This window comes from Balaenoptera musculus, chromosome 3 (genome assembly GCF_009873245.2).
Source record: "Balaenoptera musculus isolate JJ_BM4_2016_0621 chromosome 3, mBalMus1.pri.v3, whole genome shotgun sequence".
NCBI lineage: Eukaryota > Metazoa > Chordata > Mammalia > Artiodactyla > Balaenopteridae > Balaenoptera > Balaenoptera musculus.
In genome coordinates, this window is record NC_045787.1 from 51,710,930 (window position 1) to 51,730,514 (window position 19,585).

Below are 19,585 nucleotides of genomic sequence, written 5' to 3' on the forward strand. Positions count from 1 at the left end.
CCGCCAGCCACTGCTTGGCTAAATTCAGAGTACCAGGCTTAGGCTCCGATTCCGGGCTCCATTCCCACCCTCCCAGTCCAGGTGTCTAGTTCCGGTCCCCCGGACCCCGACCCTGCAGCCGGTACCTCAGCCCCGCCTCCCCTACCTGACGCAGGTGCGCCTGGGGCGCCGTAGCCTCCGCCCACCGGCGTGCCTGCTCTGCCATTGGTTCCCCCGGCTGCCCGTCTCTTTCGCCGGCCCCGCTCGGTCCCGGAGGGGTAGGTTTTGCTGGAGAAGCCGCAGTCCCGGCGGCTCGGGCGCTGCGCGGGAGGGTTGTGGAGCGCAGAGCACGGACCCGCGCTGGCATGTCCCCGCGCGCGGAAGCCCCAGTCGGCCGCCGGGCCCCGGCGGCTGCTAACTTGGCTGCAGGCTCCGACGGCCCGGCCGCGGCCATGTAGTTGCCGGCGGGGCTCTCTGCAGCCCGGGAGCGGCAGCGAGAGCGAGCAGGAGCCCAGCAGTTCGAGGCTTTCCCCGGAGGCGCTGAGTGCGTGCCGCGCCCTCGCCGGCCCTCGGGCCGCACTTTGGGCCCGAGAGGGAAATGGAGAAAGTTTCGGAGGTGCTGGAGCCAGTGCTCCGCGGCTGCAGCGGCCACGGTGGCCGGACTCCCGCCCCTGCGGCTGCTGCCGCGTCCTCGCCGGGAGCTACTTCGGCCGAGTCCTCATCGGGCTCAGAAACTCTGTCGGAGGAAGGGGAGCCCAGCTTCTCTCGCGAGCAGCCGCCGCCGCCGCCGCCGGGCGGCGCTCGGCCGCCCGCCGTGTGGGCTCCCGTGCGCTTGGTGCCCGAGCGTGGAGTCCCCGCGCCCCCGCCGCCGCCGCCGCCGCTGCCCAGAGGAGCCGCGCCCCCCGCGCCCCGGGGCAGCAGCGCGTCCCAGGAAGAGCAGGATGAGGAGGTGGGCCCGTCTCCCCCCACCCACCCGCCCCTCTGGTCTAGGCTGCCAGGCGACCCCAGCTCTCCATCCTGCACGCGGGTGGTGGGCAGCGCGCGCTGGGGCCTGGAGAGGGGGAGGGACCCCAGATGCTGTGCCCCGAGCCCTGGGTAATGACAGGAGCTTCCCTGTGGGTCACCGGTTTCTCCATGGCTGTTACCTGTGTGTGTGTGTGTGTGTGCGTGCGTGTACATGTGCTGCCTGATAGTGTGCTTCTCCAGTGTCAAAGCAGCAAACTCCGTCGGTCAGGATTTGCTCCTCTGGGTCTGTGAATGGACGTGAGCTGGACGCCTGGCTTGTCCCCACAACTGAGACCTCGTTCTCCGAAGTGGGCGTTGCTTCCCACCGTAGCGCTTGGGCAGAGGGGGGAGTGTGGTGAAGGGACGGGTGTGAGAGGAGAGTGGGTGTGTTGGAGGTGGGGGACGGCTGGCAGCGGTACCCGCGAAGTTGCGCGGCGGAGTTTCGGTTGCATTGGCCCCGGGATCCCCCGCGGGTGGTTTTGGCTGGTCCCGCGGTGTCGGTCCTCCGGCCCTCGGCCGGCGGCGCAGACCTGCGCTTTTGCATCTCCCATTTGGACTTGTTCCGGGGTGTCCAGATGCGTGCTGGTCGCCAGACTGAATGGGGAACGTGCCCCCTTCTTCGGGGTACTGCGTCCATCCTGGTTTCTTGGAAGAATATTCGTGGGAAACTTGTGGGTCGCGTTGAAACTATGAAACTACACATTGAAACTATGACTTGGTGTCCTCTCGCCTGTTTTCTCTGGCTTTTTTCTGCCTTTGGAGGACAGTTAAGGAAGCATAAGGTTCTTGGTGTCTTTGATTGTTTGCTTTGGACGTTTCTTGAGGGGGAAGTCATCTTGATCAGGCAAGGCCATAAATAAAACATCACCCTAACAGAGCCTCCTTGTGAAATTAATTCCTCAGTGCCAGAGTGGTATTTTCTTCCTTTCTGATGGGGTTAGTTTTAGTAAGTAATTGTCTCTGTCCGTCAGAAGATGCAAGCTGAGGCCAGTGCTCTGACAGTAGCCCCGTGGGACCCCAGCCTGGAGGCACAGACTGGATCTGGCACAAAGTGAGGCGAGTCAAGTCCTAGCCTGGCAGAGATGGAGCAAACCCTAGTGGTGGGCCAAGCCTCTGGCAGTAAACAGAACCCATTCCCCAGTGCCCGGAGGAACGCGAGGATCCTGGACAGGTGCCTGGAGATTTGCTTTCCAGAACTGTCTCTGCTTCTGAATTGTGAGATCTTGGATGAGCTGATTCCTCTGAGGTCAGTTTAATAATCTGTAAAATGAGGGGTATGACCAGTGAACTTCAAGGTAAAGTTTATTTTAACACGAACACTCCCCTTTTCTGATCAGGAATTTAGGATGGATCCAAAGTGCAGGTTGATCCTAGGGACGGGGTGCCAGGAGTTAAGCTGAGCATCACACCCACCACAGAGTTACCTGACCAAACCCCCAGACTAAACCAGTGTTCTCAGTGGTTGCATCTCCCTTTGAAAGATGCCAGGCATGTGCTGGCGTACTTTCCGAGATGAGCACACTGGTCACTGGGCAGTAGGGGGTATGACCCAACTTAATGATTTACCACTAGCTTCTAATATAGTGTTGCCAACGGTAGAGAAGGTGGTAGAGTTAGTTGCCCTATGTTTTCTGCGTAGCTAGGAGGGTACTTCATGATACATAACATGGTCTTGCAGATCCCAGGTGGGGGAAGTCAGGAACTTCTCACTTTTAATCCCAATCCTGTAGTTGATTTATTGCCTGGCCTCAGGGTGACAGTGTTTTATTTTCTTGGAAGTGGATATAACGATAGCTTATTTCACAGGCACTGCAGTGAGGAATGGTTGATTGAAACACATTTTGGAAAGTGGAATGACTAAATAACATTGGTCAGTATTTGTGAAATCTCAGAATTGGATGTAAAGTGATACAGTACTGCGATTTATTGTGTAACTAAACCTGTGGCAGTGGATGCTGGAAATTGTCCAGGAGTGGAAATCTTGACTTGCTCTGAGAATTTTAAAGAGAAGCTAAAACTGTGGAGTAGAGAAGTTATAGTCTTGGTGAGAGGGGTTGAAGTCCAGTGCACATTTTCCGGCTCTTACACTGGTGCCAGTATGGTGCAGGGGCTCTTAAACTTTGAGAGGGTGTTTTGGGTCTCTTTGAGAACCTAATGAACGCTCTCCCTCCTCTCCTCAGAAAACGGGCACCACTATAAATACCATTCTAGCAGGTTCAGTGAGGAACACTGGGTTACACACTCTCAGTTTGGTGGAAAGACCTGGGTTTGATTCCTGCCTCTGCCACCTTAACTAGATGTGAGATGTGGACCACTCAGCTGATGTAAGGCCTGATTTTTCCCGTCTTAAATGGGAATAATAGCAATAGGGTCATTAGGCATTTTATACATGCCACCTAGTTTAATCCTAGTATAGTATCTAACATTTAGCATTGAGTGCTAAGTAAATATTAATTTTTCAAGTTCATTTGTGATTAAAAATGTTGTGAAAGGAGGTACAAGTTTGGGCTGGCTTATTTTATTTATGCATAATGAATCTCCCTACTTTCAGAGAACCTGAGGCCTTGTCTATACTGTTTATTACCACTTTTTTAGTATTAGCTGGGAAACAGTTTTTATCTGGATCAGGTTGCATTATGGCAAGGTACTGTTAGCATAGTGTTAGTTATACGGTAGCAAGGCACTGAGTGGTAGAAAGCCTTAAAAGGCTTAAGGGAAACCCATAAAATGGAAGGAGGTTCATTTAGATTTAAAAATTGTTAGGTCTGGCTTGGGAGACTCATTGTCTTCCAATTTTTTTTTCAGTAAGTTATTGCATCAATTTTTAAAAAGCAGCAAAATTCAATTTCCTAGTGTATTATTGCAGTGCTAATTTTTTGGGCACCCTTGTTGAAGCTGCTTGCATATACTATTAATGTCAACAGTGTTTGACCTATTTCATATTTTATCTTACTGTCAATATTTGTGTAAACTTACAAAGTCTCATAGACTTAAATCAGCCCTTTAAGCTTTTGGTGTCTTAAAAACAATAGTTTACCATGGCAATGATTGTAGTTTTTATGTACTTAATAATCAAACACACGAGAGAGACAGTGCATGGTTTTTTGTTTAAATAAAGTGCATCTCACTTAACCCCTGATTCCTCAAGCCTGTGGATTTGGGGGTCTCTGCAAGTTGAGGGTAATGGACTGTGTTTCGGATAGTCATGATGATCTGGGTTGGAGGAGTGTCCCTCTAACATTTCTGAGATTTGCTCTTAGGCGCTCTGCCCTGTCCCTTCTCAAAGCACCTTCTGATAACTCTCATAAAGTACTCAGTGCCGTTTGCTGTGTGTCGATGAACTCATAAGGGCAGGAATTTTGTCTTTGTGTGTTTAGCACAGTGCTTCTAATATATTAGTAGGGGCTCGGTACATATATGTTGAATGAAAGAGGAAAAATACGTCTTTGAAAACAGTTGCACATTTGACTGAAGGGTGACCATGTGTGTATTGTTTTGTCTGTTGTGAATTATGCTTAAACCTCTAGATCTCTTATCAAAAAAGCCTCCTGGATCACAGTGAAAATATTAAGAGCAGTTTTTCCACGTAAATTTTGAAGAAAGTCAAATCAGTGAGGATCCACTCACAATGCCTGTGCAGGACTTGCATATTTACTCTGCTTTTCACTGTGTGTGTTAGAACTTGAAACTTTCAGGGATTCTTAGAATGGCAGAAAAAAGGCTTAGTAGCTAAAAGGACTTTCAACTCAATATAAAGCGTCTAATTTATACTTTGCTACCCTAAAGGATTTACTTTACTGGCATGAGGTGGGAAACAATTTCCCTTATTAACAATAGGCACAATTAGGGGATGTCTTTTTTTTTTTTTTGAATTTTTGAATTTTATTTAATTTATTTTTTTATACAGCAGGTTCTTATTAGTCATCCATTTTATCCACATCAGTGTATACATGTCAATCCCAATTGCCCAATTCAGCACACCACCATCCCCACCCCACCGTGGTTTTCCCCACTTGGTGTCCATACGTTTGTTCTCTACATCTGTGTCTCAATTTCTGCCCTGCAAACCGGTTCACCTGTACCATTTTTCTAGATTCCACATACATGCGTTAATACACGATATTTGTTTTTCTCTTTCTGACTTACTTCACTCTGTATGACAGTCTCTAGATCCATCCACGTCTCAACAAACGACCCAATTTCGTTCCTTTTTATGGCTGAGTAATATTCCATTGTATATATGTACCACATCTTCTTTATCCATTCGTCTGTCGATGGGCATTTAGGTTGCTTCCATGACCTGGCTATTGTAAATAATGCTGCAATGAACATTGGGGTGCATGTGTCTTTTTGAATTATGGTTTTCTCTGGGTATATGCCCAGTAGTGGGATTGCTGCATCATATGGTAGTTCTATTTTTAGTTTTTTAAGGAACCTCCATACTGTTCTCCATAGTGGCTGTATCAATTTACATTCCCACCAACAGTGCAGGAGGGTTCCCTTTCTCCACACCCTCTCCAGCATTTGTTGTTTGTAGATTTTCTGATGATGCCCATTCTAACTGGTGTGAGGTGATATCTCATTGTGGTTTTAATTTGCATTTCTCAATAATTAGTGATGTTGAGCAGCTTTTCATGTGCTTCTTGGCCATCTGTATGTCTTCTTTGGAGAAATGTCTATGTAGGTCTTCTGCCCATTTTTGGATTGGGTTGTTTGTTTCTTTGATATTGAGCTGCATGAGCTGTTTATATATTTTGGAGATTAATCCTTTGTCTGTTGATTCGTGTGCAAATATTTTCTCCCATTCTGAGGGCTGTCTTTTCATCTTGTTTGTAGTTTCCTTAGCTGTGCAAAAGCTTTGAAGTTTCATTAGGTCCCTTTTGTTTATTTTTGTTTTTATTTCCATGACTCTAGGAGGTGGATCAAAAAAGATCTTGCTGTGATTTATGTCAAAGAGTGTTCTTCCTATGTTTTCCTCTAGGAGTTTTATAGTGTCCGGTCTTACATTTAGGTCTCTAATCCATTTTGAGTCTATTTTTGTGTATGGTGTTAGGGAGTGTTCTAATTTCATTCTTTTACATGTAGCTGTCCAGTTTTCCCAGCACCAGTTATTGAAGAGGCTGTCTTTTTTCCATTGTATACCTTTGCCTCCTTTGTCATAGATTAGTTGACCATAGGTGCGTGGGTTTATCTCTGGGCTTTCTATCTTGTTCCATTGATCTATATTTCTGTTTTTGTGCCAGTACCATATTGTCTTGATTACTGTAGCTTTGTAGTATAGTCTGAAGTCAGGGAGCCTGATTCCTCCAGCTCCACTTTTTACCCTCAAGACTGCTTTGGCTATTCGGGGTCTTTTGTGTCTCCATACAAATTTTAAGATTTTTTGTTCTAGTTCTGTAAAAAATGCCATTGGTAATTTGATAGGGATTGCATTGAATCTGTAGATTGCTTTGGGTAGTATAGTCATTTTCACAATAATGATTCTTCCAATCCAAGAACACGGTATATCTCTCCATCTGTTGGTATCATCTTTAATTTCTTTCATCAGTGTCTTATAGTTTTCTGCATACAGGTCTTTTGTCTCCCTAGGTAGGTTTATTCCTAGGTATTTTAGTCTTTTTGTTGCAATGGTAAATGGGAGTGTTTCCTTAATTTCTCTTTCAGATTTTTCATCATTAGTATATAGGAATGCAAGAGATTTCTGTGCATTAATTTTGTATCCTGCAACTTTACCAAATTCATTGATTAGCTCTAGTAGTTTTCTGGTGACATTTTTAGGATTCTCTATGTATAGTATCATGTCATCTGCAAACAGTGACAGTTTTACTTCTTCTTTTCCAATTTGTATTCATTTTATATCTTTTTCTTCTCTGATTGCCGTGGCTAGGACTTCCAAAACTATGTTGAATAATAGTGGTGAGAGTGGACATCCTTGTCTTGTTCCTGGTCTTAGACAAAATGCTTTCAGTTTTTCACCATTGAGAATGATGTTTGCTGTGGGTTTGTCATATATGGCCTTTATTATGTTGAGGTAGGTTCCCTCTATGCCCACTTTCTGGAGAGTTTTTATCATAAATGGGTGTTGAATTTTGTCAAAAGCTTTTTCTCCATATATTGAGATGATCATATGGTTTTTATTCTTCAATTTATTAATACAGTGTATCACATTGATTGATTTGTGTATATTGAAGAATCTTTGCATCCTTGGGATAAATCCCACTTGATCATGGTGTATGATCCTTTTAATGTGTTGTTGGATTCTGTTTGCTAGTATTTTGTTGAGGATTTTTGCATCTATATTCATCAGTGATATTGGTCTGTAATTTTCTTTTTTTGTAGTATCTTTGTCTGGTTTTGGTATCAGGGTGGTGGTGGCCTCATAGAATGAGTTTGGGAGTGTTCCTTCCTCTGCAATGTTTTGGAAGAGTTTGAGAAGGATGGGTGTTAGCTCTTCTCTAAATGTTTGATAGAATTCACCTGTGAAGCCATGTGGTCCTGGGCTTTTGTATGTTGGAAGATTTTTTTTTTAAGGTTTTTTTTTTTAATTATTAGCAACTTTAATTATTATTTATTTTACTTTTATTTTATTTTGGCTGTGTTGGGTCTTCGTTTCTGTGCGAGGGCTTCCTCTAGCTGCGGCAAGCGGGGGCCACTCTTCATTGCGGTGCGCGGGCCTCTCACTATCGTGGCCTCTCTTGTTGCGGAGCACAGGCTCCAGACGCGCAGGCTCAGTAGTTGTGGCTCACGGGCCTAGTTGCTCCGCGGCATGTGGGATCCTCCCAGACCAGGGCTCGAACCCGTGTCCCCTGCATTAGCAGGCAGACTCTCAACCACTGCACCACCAGGGAAGCCCCTGTTGGAAGATTTTTAATCACAGTTTCATTTTCATTACTTGTGATTGGTCTGTTCATATCTTCTGTTTCTTCCTGGTTCAGTCTTGGAAGGTTATACCTTTCTAAGAATTTGTCCATTTCTTCCAGGTTGTCCATTTTATTGGCATAGAGTTGCTTGTAGTAGTCTGTTAGGATGCTTTGTATTTCTGTGGTGTCTGTTGTAACTTCTCCTTTTTCATTTCTAATTTGATTGATTTGAGTCCTCTCTCTCATTTTCTTGATGAGTCTGGCTAATGGTTTATCAACTTTGTTTATCTTCTCAAAGGACCAGCTTTTAGTTTTATTGATCTTTGCTATTGTTTTGTTTGTTTCTATTTCATTTATTTCTGCTCTGATCTTTATGATTTCTTTCCTTCTACTAACTTTGGGTTTTGTTTGTTCTTCTTCCTCTAGTTCCTTTAGGTGTAAGGTTAGATTGTTTATTTGAGATTTTTCTTATTTCTTGAGGTAGGCTTGTATAGCTATAAACTTCCCTCTTAGAACTGCTTTTGCTGCATCCCATAGGTTTCGGATTGTGTTTTCATTGTCATTTGTCTCTAGGTTTTTTTTGATTTCCTTGTTGATTTCTTCAGTGATCTCTTGGTTATTTAGTAGTGTATTGTTTAGCCTCCATGTGTTTGTGTTTTTTTACGTTTTTTTCCCTGTAATTCATTTCTAATCTCATAGTGTTGTGGTCAGAAAAGATGCTTGATATTATTTCAGTTTTCTTAAATTTTCTGAGACTTGATTTGTGACCCAAGATGTGATCTATCCTGGAGAATGTTCCGTGCGCACTTGAGAAGAAAGTGTAATCTGCTGTTTTTGGATGGAATGTCCTATAAATATCAATTAAATCTATCTGGTCTCTTGTGTCATTTAAAGCTTGTGTTTCCTTATTAATTTTCTGTTTGGATGATCTGTCCATTGGTGTAAGTAAGATGTTAAAGTCCCCCACTATTATTGTGTTACTGTCGATTTCCTCTTTTATAGCTGTTAGCAGTTGCCTTATGTATTGAGGTGCTCCTATGTTGGGTGCATATATATTTATAATTGTTATATCTTATTCTTGGATGGATCCCTTGATCATCATGTAGTGTCCTTCCTTGTCTCTTGTAACATTCTTTATTTTAAAGTCTATTTTATCTGATATGAGTATTGCTACTCCAGCTTTCTTTTGATTTCCATTTTCATGGAATATCTTTTTCCATCCCCTCACTTTCAGTCTGTATGTGTCCCTAGGTCTGAAGTGGGTCTCTTGCAGACAGCATATATACGGGTCTTGTTTTTGTATCCATTCAGCAAGCCTGTGTCTTTTGGTTGGAGCATTTAATTTAAGGTAATTATCGATATGTATGTTCAAGTTTAAGGTAATTATTGATATGTATGTTCCTATGACCATTTTATTAATTGTTTTGGGTTTGTTTTTGTAGGTCCTTTTCTTCTCTTGTGTTTCGCACTTAGAGAAGTTCCTTTAGCATTTGTTGTAGAGCTGGTTTGGTGGTGCTCAATTCTCTTAGCTTTTGCTTGTCTGTAAAGCTTTTGATTTCTCCATGGAATCTGAATGAGATCCTTGCCGGGTAGAGTAATCTTGGTTGTAGGGTCTTCCCTTTCATCAGTTTAAGTATGTCATGCCACTCCCTTCTGGCTTGTAGAGTTTCTGCTGAGAAATTAGCTGTTAACCTTATGGGAGTTCCCTTGTATGTTATTTGTCATTTTTCCCTTGCTGCTTTCAGTAATTTTTCTTTGTCTTTAATTTTTGCCAATTTGATTACTGTGTGTCTTGATGTGTTTCTCCTTGGGTTTATCCTGTATGGGACTCTTTGCGCTTCCTGGACTTGGGTGGCTATTTCCTTTCCCATGTTAGGGAAGTTTTCAACTATAACCTCTTCAAATATTTTCTCTGGTCCTTTCTTTCTCTCTTCTCCTTCTGGACCCCTATAATGAGAATGTTGTTGTGTTTAATGTTATCCCAGAGGTCTCTTAGGCTGTCTTCATTTCTTTTCATTCTTTTTTCTTTATTTTATTCTGCAGCAGTGAATTCCACCATTCTGTCTTCCAGGTCACTTATCCATTCTTCTGCCTCAGTTATTCTACTATTGATTCCTTCTAGTGTAGTTTTCATTTCAGTTATTGTATTGTTCATCTCTGTTTGTTTGTTCTTTAATTCTTTTAGGTCTGTGTTAAACATTTCTTGCATCTTCTCGATCTTTGCCTCCATTCTTTTTCCGAGGTCCTGGATCATCTTCACTATCATTATTCTGAATTCTTTTTCTGGAAGGTTGCCCACTCCACTTCATTTAGTTGTTTTTCTGGGGTTTTATCTTGTTGCTTCATCTGGTGCATAGCCCTCTCCCTTTTTATGTTGTCTATGTTTCTGTGAATGTGGTTTTCATTCCACATGCTGCAGGTTTGTAGTTCTTTGTGGGGATGTCTTTTAACTGTTCTATTAATGATGTGAGTTTGAAGACTGCTCTTAATGTCATGTATAGATGTGTAGATGAATGTCTAGTCTTCACTGGTGAAGAGAATAAGTAGCAAAGAGCAACCATGAATTCAGTAAAACTTTTCACTGAATTGGTGTTTTATGAATCATAGCAGCTACATAATTTGAAAAGAAGAGTAGTGTGTAAATCTTGGCATGTTTATTATTGAGTCTGCTTTTGACTCCCTGCTTCAATAAGAGCCACAGGTTTAGAACGTCAGTCAGCCAATGTATATTAACTCTCGGGAAGCATCACCTTGGGCACTGAAAACACGAGGGTGGACAAGACAGGGATAGTTTTGACCTCACAAAGCTTCTAGTGTAGTGGGGGAGATAGTCCCTAGCCACATGAGTTTTCATTAATTGGCTTCCAACGTGGTAGATGGGGAACAGGCTCTGAGGGAGTGTGCACCTCATCTCCCCTGGGAGGTGGGAACTGCCTCACTGAGGAGTTATTGGGGAAGTGGAGGGACAAGAGTAATGCAGGTAGCAGAGAGAGCGTGTGGCTCTGGGGACTGAGGACTCTGGGTCACGTGTGTGGAGCCGAGGAGGGCATGGCCTCGGGGGACGCTGGAGAGAGAATCAGCGGCTGGGTCATGCACACCTTTTGGACTTTATTCTAAGGCACCGGGAGCCACCGAAGGTTTGAAGCAAGGAAGTGACTCCATTAGATTGGCGTTTCGGGAAGCCAGGCAGCCTGGAGCCCACCTGTTGGGAACTGCAGGTGTAGCTCGTTGAAATGTTCCAGGTTACCTGGGAGCTGATGACCTGAGAAGAAGCCGTCTTAATAAGCGGTGTGTCGGCGGAACGGGGGACTCATTCCTGGCGGCTCAGGCATCCACGAAACGGAACAGGATCGAGAGAACACCTTCGTGTGGCTATTAATGCTGCTTTTCACTGCTATGTTGCCTTAAGCCTAGTATTTTCTTGAAGGAAAACCTTTAATGATGAATGGAGACAGAGAAGAGGACCTTGCGAATGCTCATGTCCACAGTCAGTTGCAGGGGACGTTGACCTGAGGTGAAACGAGGAGAAATTGCCTGGAGGTGGTGTGAGATCCTCTGGCGGCGGGAAGTGTGGTGTTTGTGAGCTAACACGCATTATGAGAGTCTGGCTTATTTGCTTGGATGTTCCTAGAGAAGGTAGGGTCAGAGTCAGGGAAGGGCTGAGGCTTTTACCCTTTCCACCCCGGGTCTGAGGTATTCTAGGAAATGTCAAATGTTTATATTTCACCAGTGTTTCGGAGCCAGTGACAAAGGCTGACTCTGTTCCCTCAGACTTAGTGGATACAGTGTATGAGTCCAGCTGTTTTTCATTTTGCCCCTGCAAGGAAGGGTGTGGAAGCACATTAGAGTGCAGGCTGTGAAGATGGTAAACTGCGAGAAGAATCCTGGTAGAAAAGTTCTCACCATGAAAAGGGTCCATAACCCGGAGTTAGAGAAAACTGAGCGTGGTGGATATGTGTGTGTGTGTGTGTGTGTGTGTGTGTGTGTGTGTGCATGCAGGTACGCATGCACGTGTATATCTAAGAAGAGATAATTGTCCTTTTTAGATGGAAGACACCCCAGGCCACGTTAAAGCACGGTCACACATTCTGTAGTGTTGCCTGGAAAGGACTTGTGCTTCCCTCCTCCATCCCTTCAGACCAGCAGCCTACTGGGGTAGGCTTCCCTACTCTGGGGTCAGGGTCTGTATTGCCTAAGGGTACAGACCAATGACCCCAGTTCAGCCACTTATAGGCCGTGTGCCTTTGGGAAGGTTATTAATACTGAGACTGTTTCCTTATCTGTAAAATGGACATGCCCCTATTTATTGCAGAGGGTCGTTATGAGAATTAATGAGGTGTTTTATATTGAGGACTCAGCATGATTCCTGGCATGTAGTATGCATTCCATGATGATGTTTGCTAGTATGACTGAGTATGGAAAAGCTGGTTGATGCAGAATATCAGCTCCATAGCCAGGAATAATCGGAAGCCTAGACGTCCCTTCCCTGATGGATTATGCTACCGGCATGGTTTGCTGGTGGTTCTGGGAGGCCCTTTCATTCATGAGTAGGTGGATATGTAACATAGCGATCACTTTTAAATTCATGGACACAGCATTTCTTACGATGTACTAATAGCAAAGACTTATGGTTCATTAACTCTTGTAAGACACGATCTCTCTTTTGCTCATGGAAACTGCTCTTAGTGATCATGTATTAAATGATATCCTAAAAGACTCTGTGAACATGCAAATTACTAGCTGTGCCCAGGGATTTAGTAAGAAGGCAGAATGTCAGCCCTGTGGTGAGGCTGGTGACATGACCGGGTACTTCATGATGATTTGGGGGCTGAGAAGGGAGTAACAAGGAAATCAGATGATTTTCTGGAAGCCAACTTTGGTTCCTATAAGCATTGGGTGGGGAGGCAGGTGGTCCAGGGGCCACCCCAACTTCACAGAGGGGAAATCCGTTAGACATGTGATAGAACTATTAAAAATGCAAGAACTCATGTATGTGAATTGTCCAACAAAAAGTCTGTTTTGTCCCTTTGGGGCAATGTAAACATTTCAGTTTTTTAAGGCAAAATTGCAAAAACCTAGGAGTGCTTTTGCTGTAACTCAGATAAATGCTGGTGCAGTGACTGCAGGTCGTTTTCCCTTCCACCAGCCTGGTGCTCTGCCCTATGTACCTGTTTAGGTTGACATTTACACAGCTTCGCATCATTTAGTTCAAGGATGATTGTGTCCTTTTATGTCTCTGATATTTAGTCTGGTTTCTTATCTGGTTCTATTATCTTGGGGTAGAGCATAAGATCAAATATGATTAAGCAGAAGTCTCTTTCTCCAGCAGCTTGTGTGCACTTGTTTCTTTCCCTGTCTTTGTCCTTCTCTCTCACCTGGTTCAGAATTCCTGGAAAGGGTTGGAGAGTAGTCATGTGTGTTTCCAGGCTTAGGAGAGAAAACCCCTAAATGTGAAATGTCAGTTCAGGACCGTGGTCAGCAGTACACAAACATTCAAGTCACATTTAAATGTATAGAACTTGTGTGAAATTTCTGGTTGCTTCTCCAACTTCTCTTAATGAAAAGCATTCACTGCTTATTTAATGATTTGAATTCATAACTAGGCAGATGTGTCTGTGAGACAGCTTATAAATTTGTATCCTAGGCCTGTACTCTTTTGCTAGCCCATCAATTCTCCTCTTAGACACAGTCCATATATTTTTGATTATGGTGCTTACTTCCACTGAACCTTTCAGTCCAAATGCTTTGTATTGATATTGGGGGCAGGGGGAAGTGGAGGGGAGGATGGAAATACTGACAAATTGGCTTTCTTTTCTTAACTAATTTCATAGGCTATGGTGTGGAAAACAAAAATTTAATTTTAACTTTCTTGACTTTGTGTTTTTGAGGTGTTTTCAGTGGCCAACAAGCTCACAGGTGCACCCAGTTTAGTGTGGGTAGCTGAACATACATTCACAAACTCACATCAGGTGTGTGTCTTTTGGCCTCTGCCTTAGAACTTGGTCAGCTACTTTTTGAATAAGCTGAGAAGTTAGGGATGTAGTTCCCTCCTGGTTGATGATTTTGTGCCTTTCCAAGTTTGTTTTAAAAATAATATCATCATATCTTGGGGTTCTGGTGTTAATGTGTGTCATAAGTGTCATTTCTTTATGCAGAGATGGATGTACCTTCTGCAGTGCAGGAAGGGTCCCAGCGCCTCACCAGTCGTAGGGAAATAAAGTAAAATCGGGTTAAAATTGGTGGTTAAAATGTTATGTCCCTGTACACTGTCCTTGAGACTTATATTCTCAGAAATTACAAATTTAAAATTGCTTCTTAGGGCAATCATTGCTAGGTAAACTGCATTAAGGTATTGATATAGAATGCAGTAGTGATGAAATCCATTTTGTGTATAAAGGTTAAGTGATTATTTTCACAAAGAGGTTCTTTATGAATAAATTGATTCCATAGGAATGTGTCTAGCTCCTATACACCCAAACTCACAGAATTTGCTTTGTCACTCCCTTAGTTTTAGCTGAGTGCTTAATTGAAAGCACCTGAGGCTTAATTGAAATCATCATCAGCCCAGGGCAGCTCTGAGGCTACTCACTTAGATGCAGCCAAGAAGAGATGGGGAGAGTTGCTCTAGAGAAAAGGGTAGTCCCAAATGTTTGTTTGGAGAGAAAGGACCATCAGAAAGTTTTACTTAAGGAGGACTTCAGACTCATCTCAAATGAGTAGAGTACAAATCAGAAAGACCCAAGAAAATGCTGACCTTCCTGTTCTTGTGGCTCTTATGAGACTAGTAAGTTGAATCGCCAGGTTAAGCCAGTGTAGCCTTAGTTTAAACACTGAGCAAGCATGTGTGAGCACGAGAGCGCGAAGGAGAACGAGAGAAAAACTGCTTGTCAAGTAAGGAAAGACTATCTTCTCTTTCCCCTACGTTTTGGTACTTTATTTATGTGTTGTTGAAATCTTACCTTTGTAAATTTTACTTCATGTACCACTTTATTTCTTTGGGATTTATGTTTTTTTGTTCTATAGACACTGTTTCCCTAATAAGCTACCGCAGTTCACTGTTGTTTGGGAAGAGGAGGATGGTCCAAAATGTGCCTCTGAGACCTTTCAGGACTCGCTTTAATCCGTGGTGATGGTGGGTCCTAGCCCTGATGCAGCGTCTCTTAGGAGGACAAGAGATAACATGGGCATTCTCACTGTGAAGTCTCTTGGTTTTCTTTATTATAATGTCAGTATCACTTTGACTTTTCAAGACTGCTGCTTTTGAAATTAAAACATTTCTACCTGGAAAAAGCTGAGGGCAACGGTTTTAAAATTATAGAATAAGACCTGTTGGGAAGAGTTAGACTGATAGAGTAGCAATGTGACAGTTGTGTAACCTGCTACAATCATACTGTTTTAAATTTTTTAAAAATTATTTCTGAGTCATCACTTTCTGTGTGTTAGGTTGCCTGTCATTCTGTGTTCTAAATCATTCCTGTTTCTTTCATCCCCTTTTTATATATAGCTTGGTCATCAGAATTTTAAAAAGAACATCACAAATCACTTTGGTTGGAAGAGTGTAGTAAAACCTTTGTTAAACAGAATGTTTAGGGGAGAGACTTTCTTTTGGTTACTCAGTTTTATGATTCACTGAAAATTAACTTGAAAGCTCTTTTGTTCTCACTTTGTTGTTTACCTTTTTTTCTTATAATTTCGAGGTGTGGTTTTCCTGCCTTATTTTGTGCTGAACAAGCTAGCTTTTTTTTTTTTTTTAAATTATTGGACATATTGTAATGCTTTAGGGCTCTCACTTTGGGTATCAATCACCTTTGAAAACTATTGAAGATGGGAAAGTGCATAAGAAGTATAAAATTGCATGTGCTGTTAACAAATAGATAGTCTTTATTTCTTTAACTTTAAAGTTGAAGTTAGCAAAGTACTCTTTTTCTGAGGGTTGTGCTGCATTATCTTTGTTCCTGGGTTATGCCAGATCTTTTATATATTGTTAAAATTTGTACAGTACTTAGCAGTTTGCACAGGATTTCCTGGTACTATTTCAACTGTTCTCTCATTCTCATTTTGTACACACTTCTTTTTGTAGTATAGTTAATAGTTTCTCTCTCCTCCACCCCACTAGATTGTATAACGTTGAGAGGGTCACTTAGCCACAGTATGGTAGTGTGGGCCAATTGAATTACCAATTAAGCTTAAGAAGACTTTTGTAAAAGTTGAGTAAGTGCATGTAAAACACTCAGAATGGCATCTTGACACAAATATGCCTCAATGGCAATTTGGGGCAATACTTATTATTATCCACTATATGTCCTGTCCATTTGGCATTAAGAGTTTGAGTTAAGTATCTGCAGAACTTTTAAGGTCAGGGGGAAGATTTAACTGGTGGCCTAAAACCCAGGATCATAGGTTTAATGGTCTGAGTGGGTTTCTACAAATGAAGTTTTGACTGTAAACCAATTCTTATTTTTCTGTTAGCGTTGGGAAACCGTATTCTGTTAAGTTGTTCACTACCATCACACTTGTAGCTCTAAGCCATTTTTGGCCACATGTTTAAAGGAATTATTTTAATTGCTGATGAAATATTGACAACTATCCTTAAAATTTTAACAGTGATCCTGGGCTGTATTCATTAGTGCTCAGGATAAACTGCTGTCAATGGAAATGTCAGGAATTCTGGCAACTTTGTCAGGGCTGGATAAGTGGTGATGTAGGAGTTGGGAGTTGAACTGTGCCTTGGCTCCTTACTGGGCAAGGAATTAGCCTCCACGGTCTTCCTGTGTGATGAAAGGCGGTCCTTTCCAGCTCCAGTTTTTTGTCTCCTCTTTCTATAGAAACATTGATTTAAAAACTTAAAGTTGTCATCAGTATATAATTTGTTACAGAACTGTCATTCACATTTGTCTTTTGATGAATTTTTTTTTTTTTTTACTATTTATTTATTTATTTTTTTAAACATCTTTATTGAAGTATAATTGCCTTACAATGGTGTGTTAGCTTCTGCTTTATAACAAAGTGAATCAGTTATACATATACAATATGTTCCCATTTCTCTTCCCTCTTGCATCTCCCTCCCTCCCACCCTCCCCATCCCACCCCTCTAGGTGGTCACAAAGCACAGAGCTGATCTTCCTGTGCTATGCGGCTGCTTCCCACTAGCTATCTATTTTACATTTGGTAGTGTATATATGTCCATGACACTCTCTTACCCTGTCACATCTCACCCCACCCCCTCCCCATATCCTCAAGTCCATTCTCTAGTAGGTCTGTGTCTTTATTCCCGTCTTGCCACTAGGTTCTTCATGGCCTTTTTTTTTTTTTTTCCTTAGATTCCGTATATATGTGTTAGCATACTGTATTTGTTTTTCTCTTTCTGACTTACTTCACTCTGTATGACAGACTCTAACTCCATCCACCTCATTACAAATACCTCCATTTCATTTCTTTTTATGGCTGAGTAATATTCCATTGTATATATGTGCCACATCTTCTTTATCCATTCATCTGTCGATGGACATTTAGGTTGCTTCCATGTCCTGGCTATTGTAAATAGAGCTGCAATGAACATTGTGGTACATGACACTTTTTGACCTATGGTTTTCTCAGGGTATATGCCCAGTAGTGGGATTGCTGGGTCGTATGGTAGTTCTATTTGTAGTTTTTTAAGGAACCTCCATACTGTTCTCCATAGTGGCTGTATCAATTTACATTCCCACCAACAGTGCAAGAGTGTTCCCTTTCCTCCACACCCTCTCCAGCACTTATTGTTTCTAGATTTTTTGATGATGGCCATTCTGACTGGTGTGAGATGATATCTCATTGTAGTTTTGATCTGCATTTCTCTAATGATTAATGATGTTGAGCATTCCTTCATGTGTCTGTAGGCCATCTGTATATCCTCTTTGGAGAAATGTCTATTTAGGTCTTCTGCCCATTTTTGGATTGGGTTGTTCGTTTTTTTTTTATTGAGCTGCATGAGCTGCTTGTAAATCTTGGAGATTAATCCTTTGTCAGTTGCTTCATTTGCAAATATTTTCTCCCATTCTCAGGGTTGTCTTTTGGTCTTGTTTATGGTTTCCTTTGCTGTGCAAAAGCTTTTAAGTTTCATTAGGTCCCATTTGTTTATTTGTGTTCTTATTTCCATTTCTCTGGGAGCTGGGTCAAAAAGAATCTTGCTGTGATGTATGTCATAGAGTGTTCTGCCTATGTTTTCCTCTAAGACTTTGATAGTGTCTGCCCTTACACTTAGGTCTTTAATCCATTTTGAGTTTATTTTTGTGCATGGTGTCAGGGAGTGTTCTAATTTCATACTTTTACATGTACCTGTCCAATTTTCCCAGCACCACTTATTGAAGAGGCTGTCTTTTCTCCACTGTATATGCTTGCCTCCTTTATCAAAGATAAGGTGGCCATATGTGTGTGGGTTTATCTCTGGGCTTTCTATCCTGTTCCATTGATCTATATTTCTGTTTTTGTGCCAGTACCAAACTGTCTTGATTACTGAAGCTTTGTAATATAGTCTGAAGTCAGGGAGCCTGATTCCCCCAGCTCCATTTTTCGTTCTCAAGATTGCTTTGGCTATTCGGGGTCTTTTGTGTTTCCATACAAATTGTGAAATTTTTTGTTCTAGTTCTGTGAAAAATGCCAGTGGTAGTTTGATAGGGATTGCATTGAATCTGTAGATTGCTTTGGGTAGTAGAGTCATTTTCACAATGTTGATTCTTCCAATCCAGGAACATGGTATATCTCTCCATCTATTTGTATCATCTTTAATTTCTTTCATCAGTGTCTTATAATTTTCTGCATACAGGTCTTTTGTCTCCTTAGGTAGGTTTATTCCTAGATATTTTATTCTTTTTGTTGCAGTGGTAAACGGGAGTGTTTTCTTAATTTCACTTTCAGATTTTTCGTCATTAGTGTATAGAAATGCAAGAGATTTCTGTGCATTAATTTTGTATCCTGCTACTTTACCAAATTCATTGATTAGCTCTAGGAGTTTTCTGGTAGCATCTTTAGGATTCTCTATGTATAGTATCATGTCATCTGCAAATAGTGACAGCTTTACTTCTTCTTTTCCGATTTGGATTCCTTTTATTTCTTTGTCTTCTCTGATTGCTGTGGCTAACACTTCCAAAACTATGTTGAATAATAGTGGTGAGAGTGGGCAACCTTGTCTTGTTCCTGATCTTAGTGGAAATGGTTTCAGTTTTTCACCATTGAGGACAATGTTGGCTGTGGGTTTGTCATATATGGCCTTTATTATGTTGAGGAAAGTTCCCTCTATGCCTACTTTCTGCAGGGCTTTTATCATAAATGGGTGTTGAATTTTGTCGAAAGCTTTCTCTGCATCTATTGAGATGATCATATGGTTTTTCTCCTTCAATTTGTTAATATGGTGTATCACATTGATTTATTTGCATATATTGAAGAATCCTTGCATTCCTGGGATAAACCCCACTTGATCATGGTGTATGATCCTTTTAATGTGCTGTTGGATTCTGTTTGCTAGTATTTTGTTGAGGATTTTTGCATCTATGTTCATCAGTGATATTGGCCTGTAGTTTTCTTTCTTTGTGACATCTTTGTCTGGTTTTGGTATCAGGGTGATGGTGGCCTCGTAGAATGAGTTTGGGAGTGTTCCTCCCTCTGCAATATTTTGGAAGAGTTTGAGAAGGATGGGTGTTAGCTCTTCTCTAAATGTTTGATAGAATTCACCTGTGAAGCCATCTGGTCCTGGGCTTTTGTTTGTT

The 19,585-nt window shown here is 42.1% G+C and overlaps 1 protein-coding gene across 1 annotated transcript in view; it reads left to right on the top strand.

The window, feature by feature from the left end:
• The first annotated feature begins 297 nt into the window (after nt 1-297).
• The window catches only part of MAST4 (microtubule associated serine/threonine kinase family member 4), a 568,903-nt gene continuing 549,615 nt past the window's right edge, over nt 298-19,585 (top strand). The window contains 1 exon segment of the mRNA XM_036848868.1: nt 298-928. Coding sequence (XP_036704763.1) covers nt 578-928 — 351 coding nt within the window. The 5' untranslated portion in view covers nt 298-577.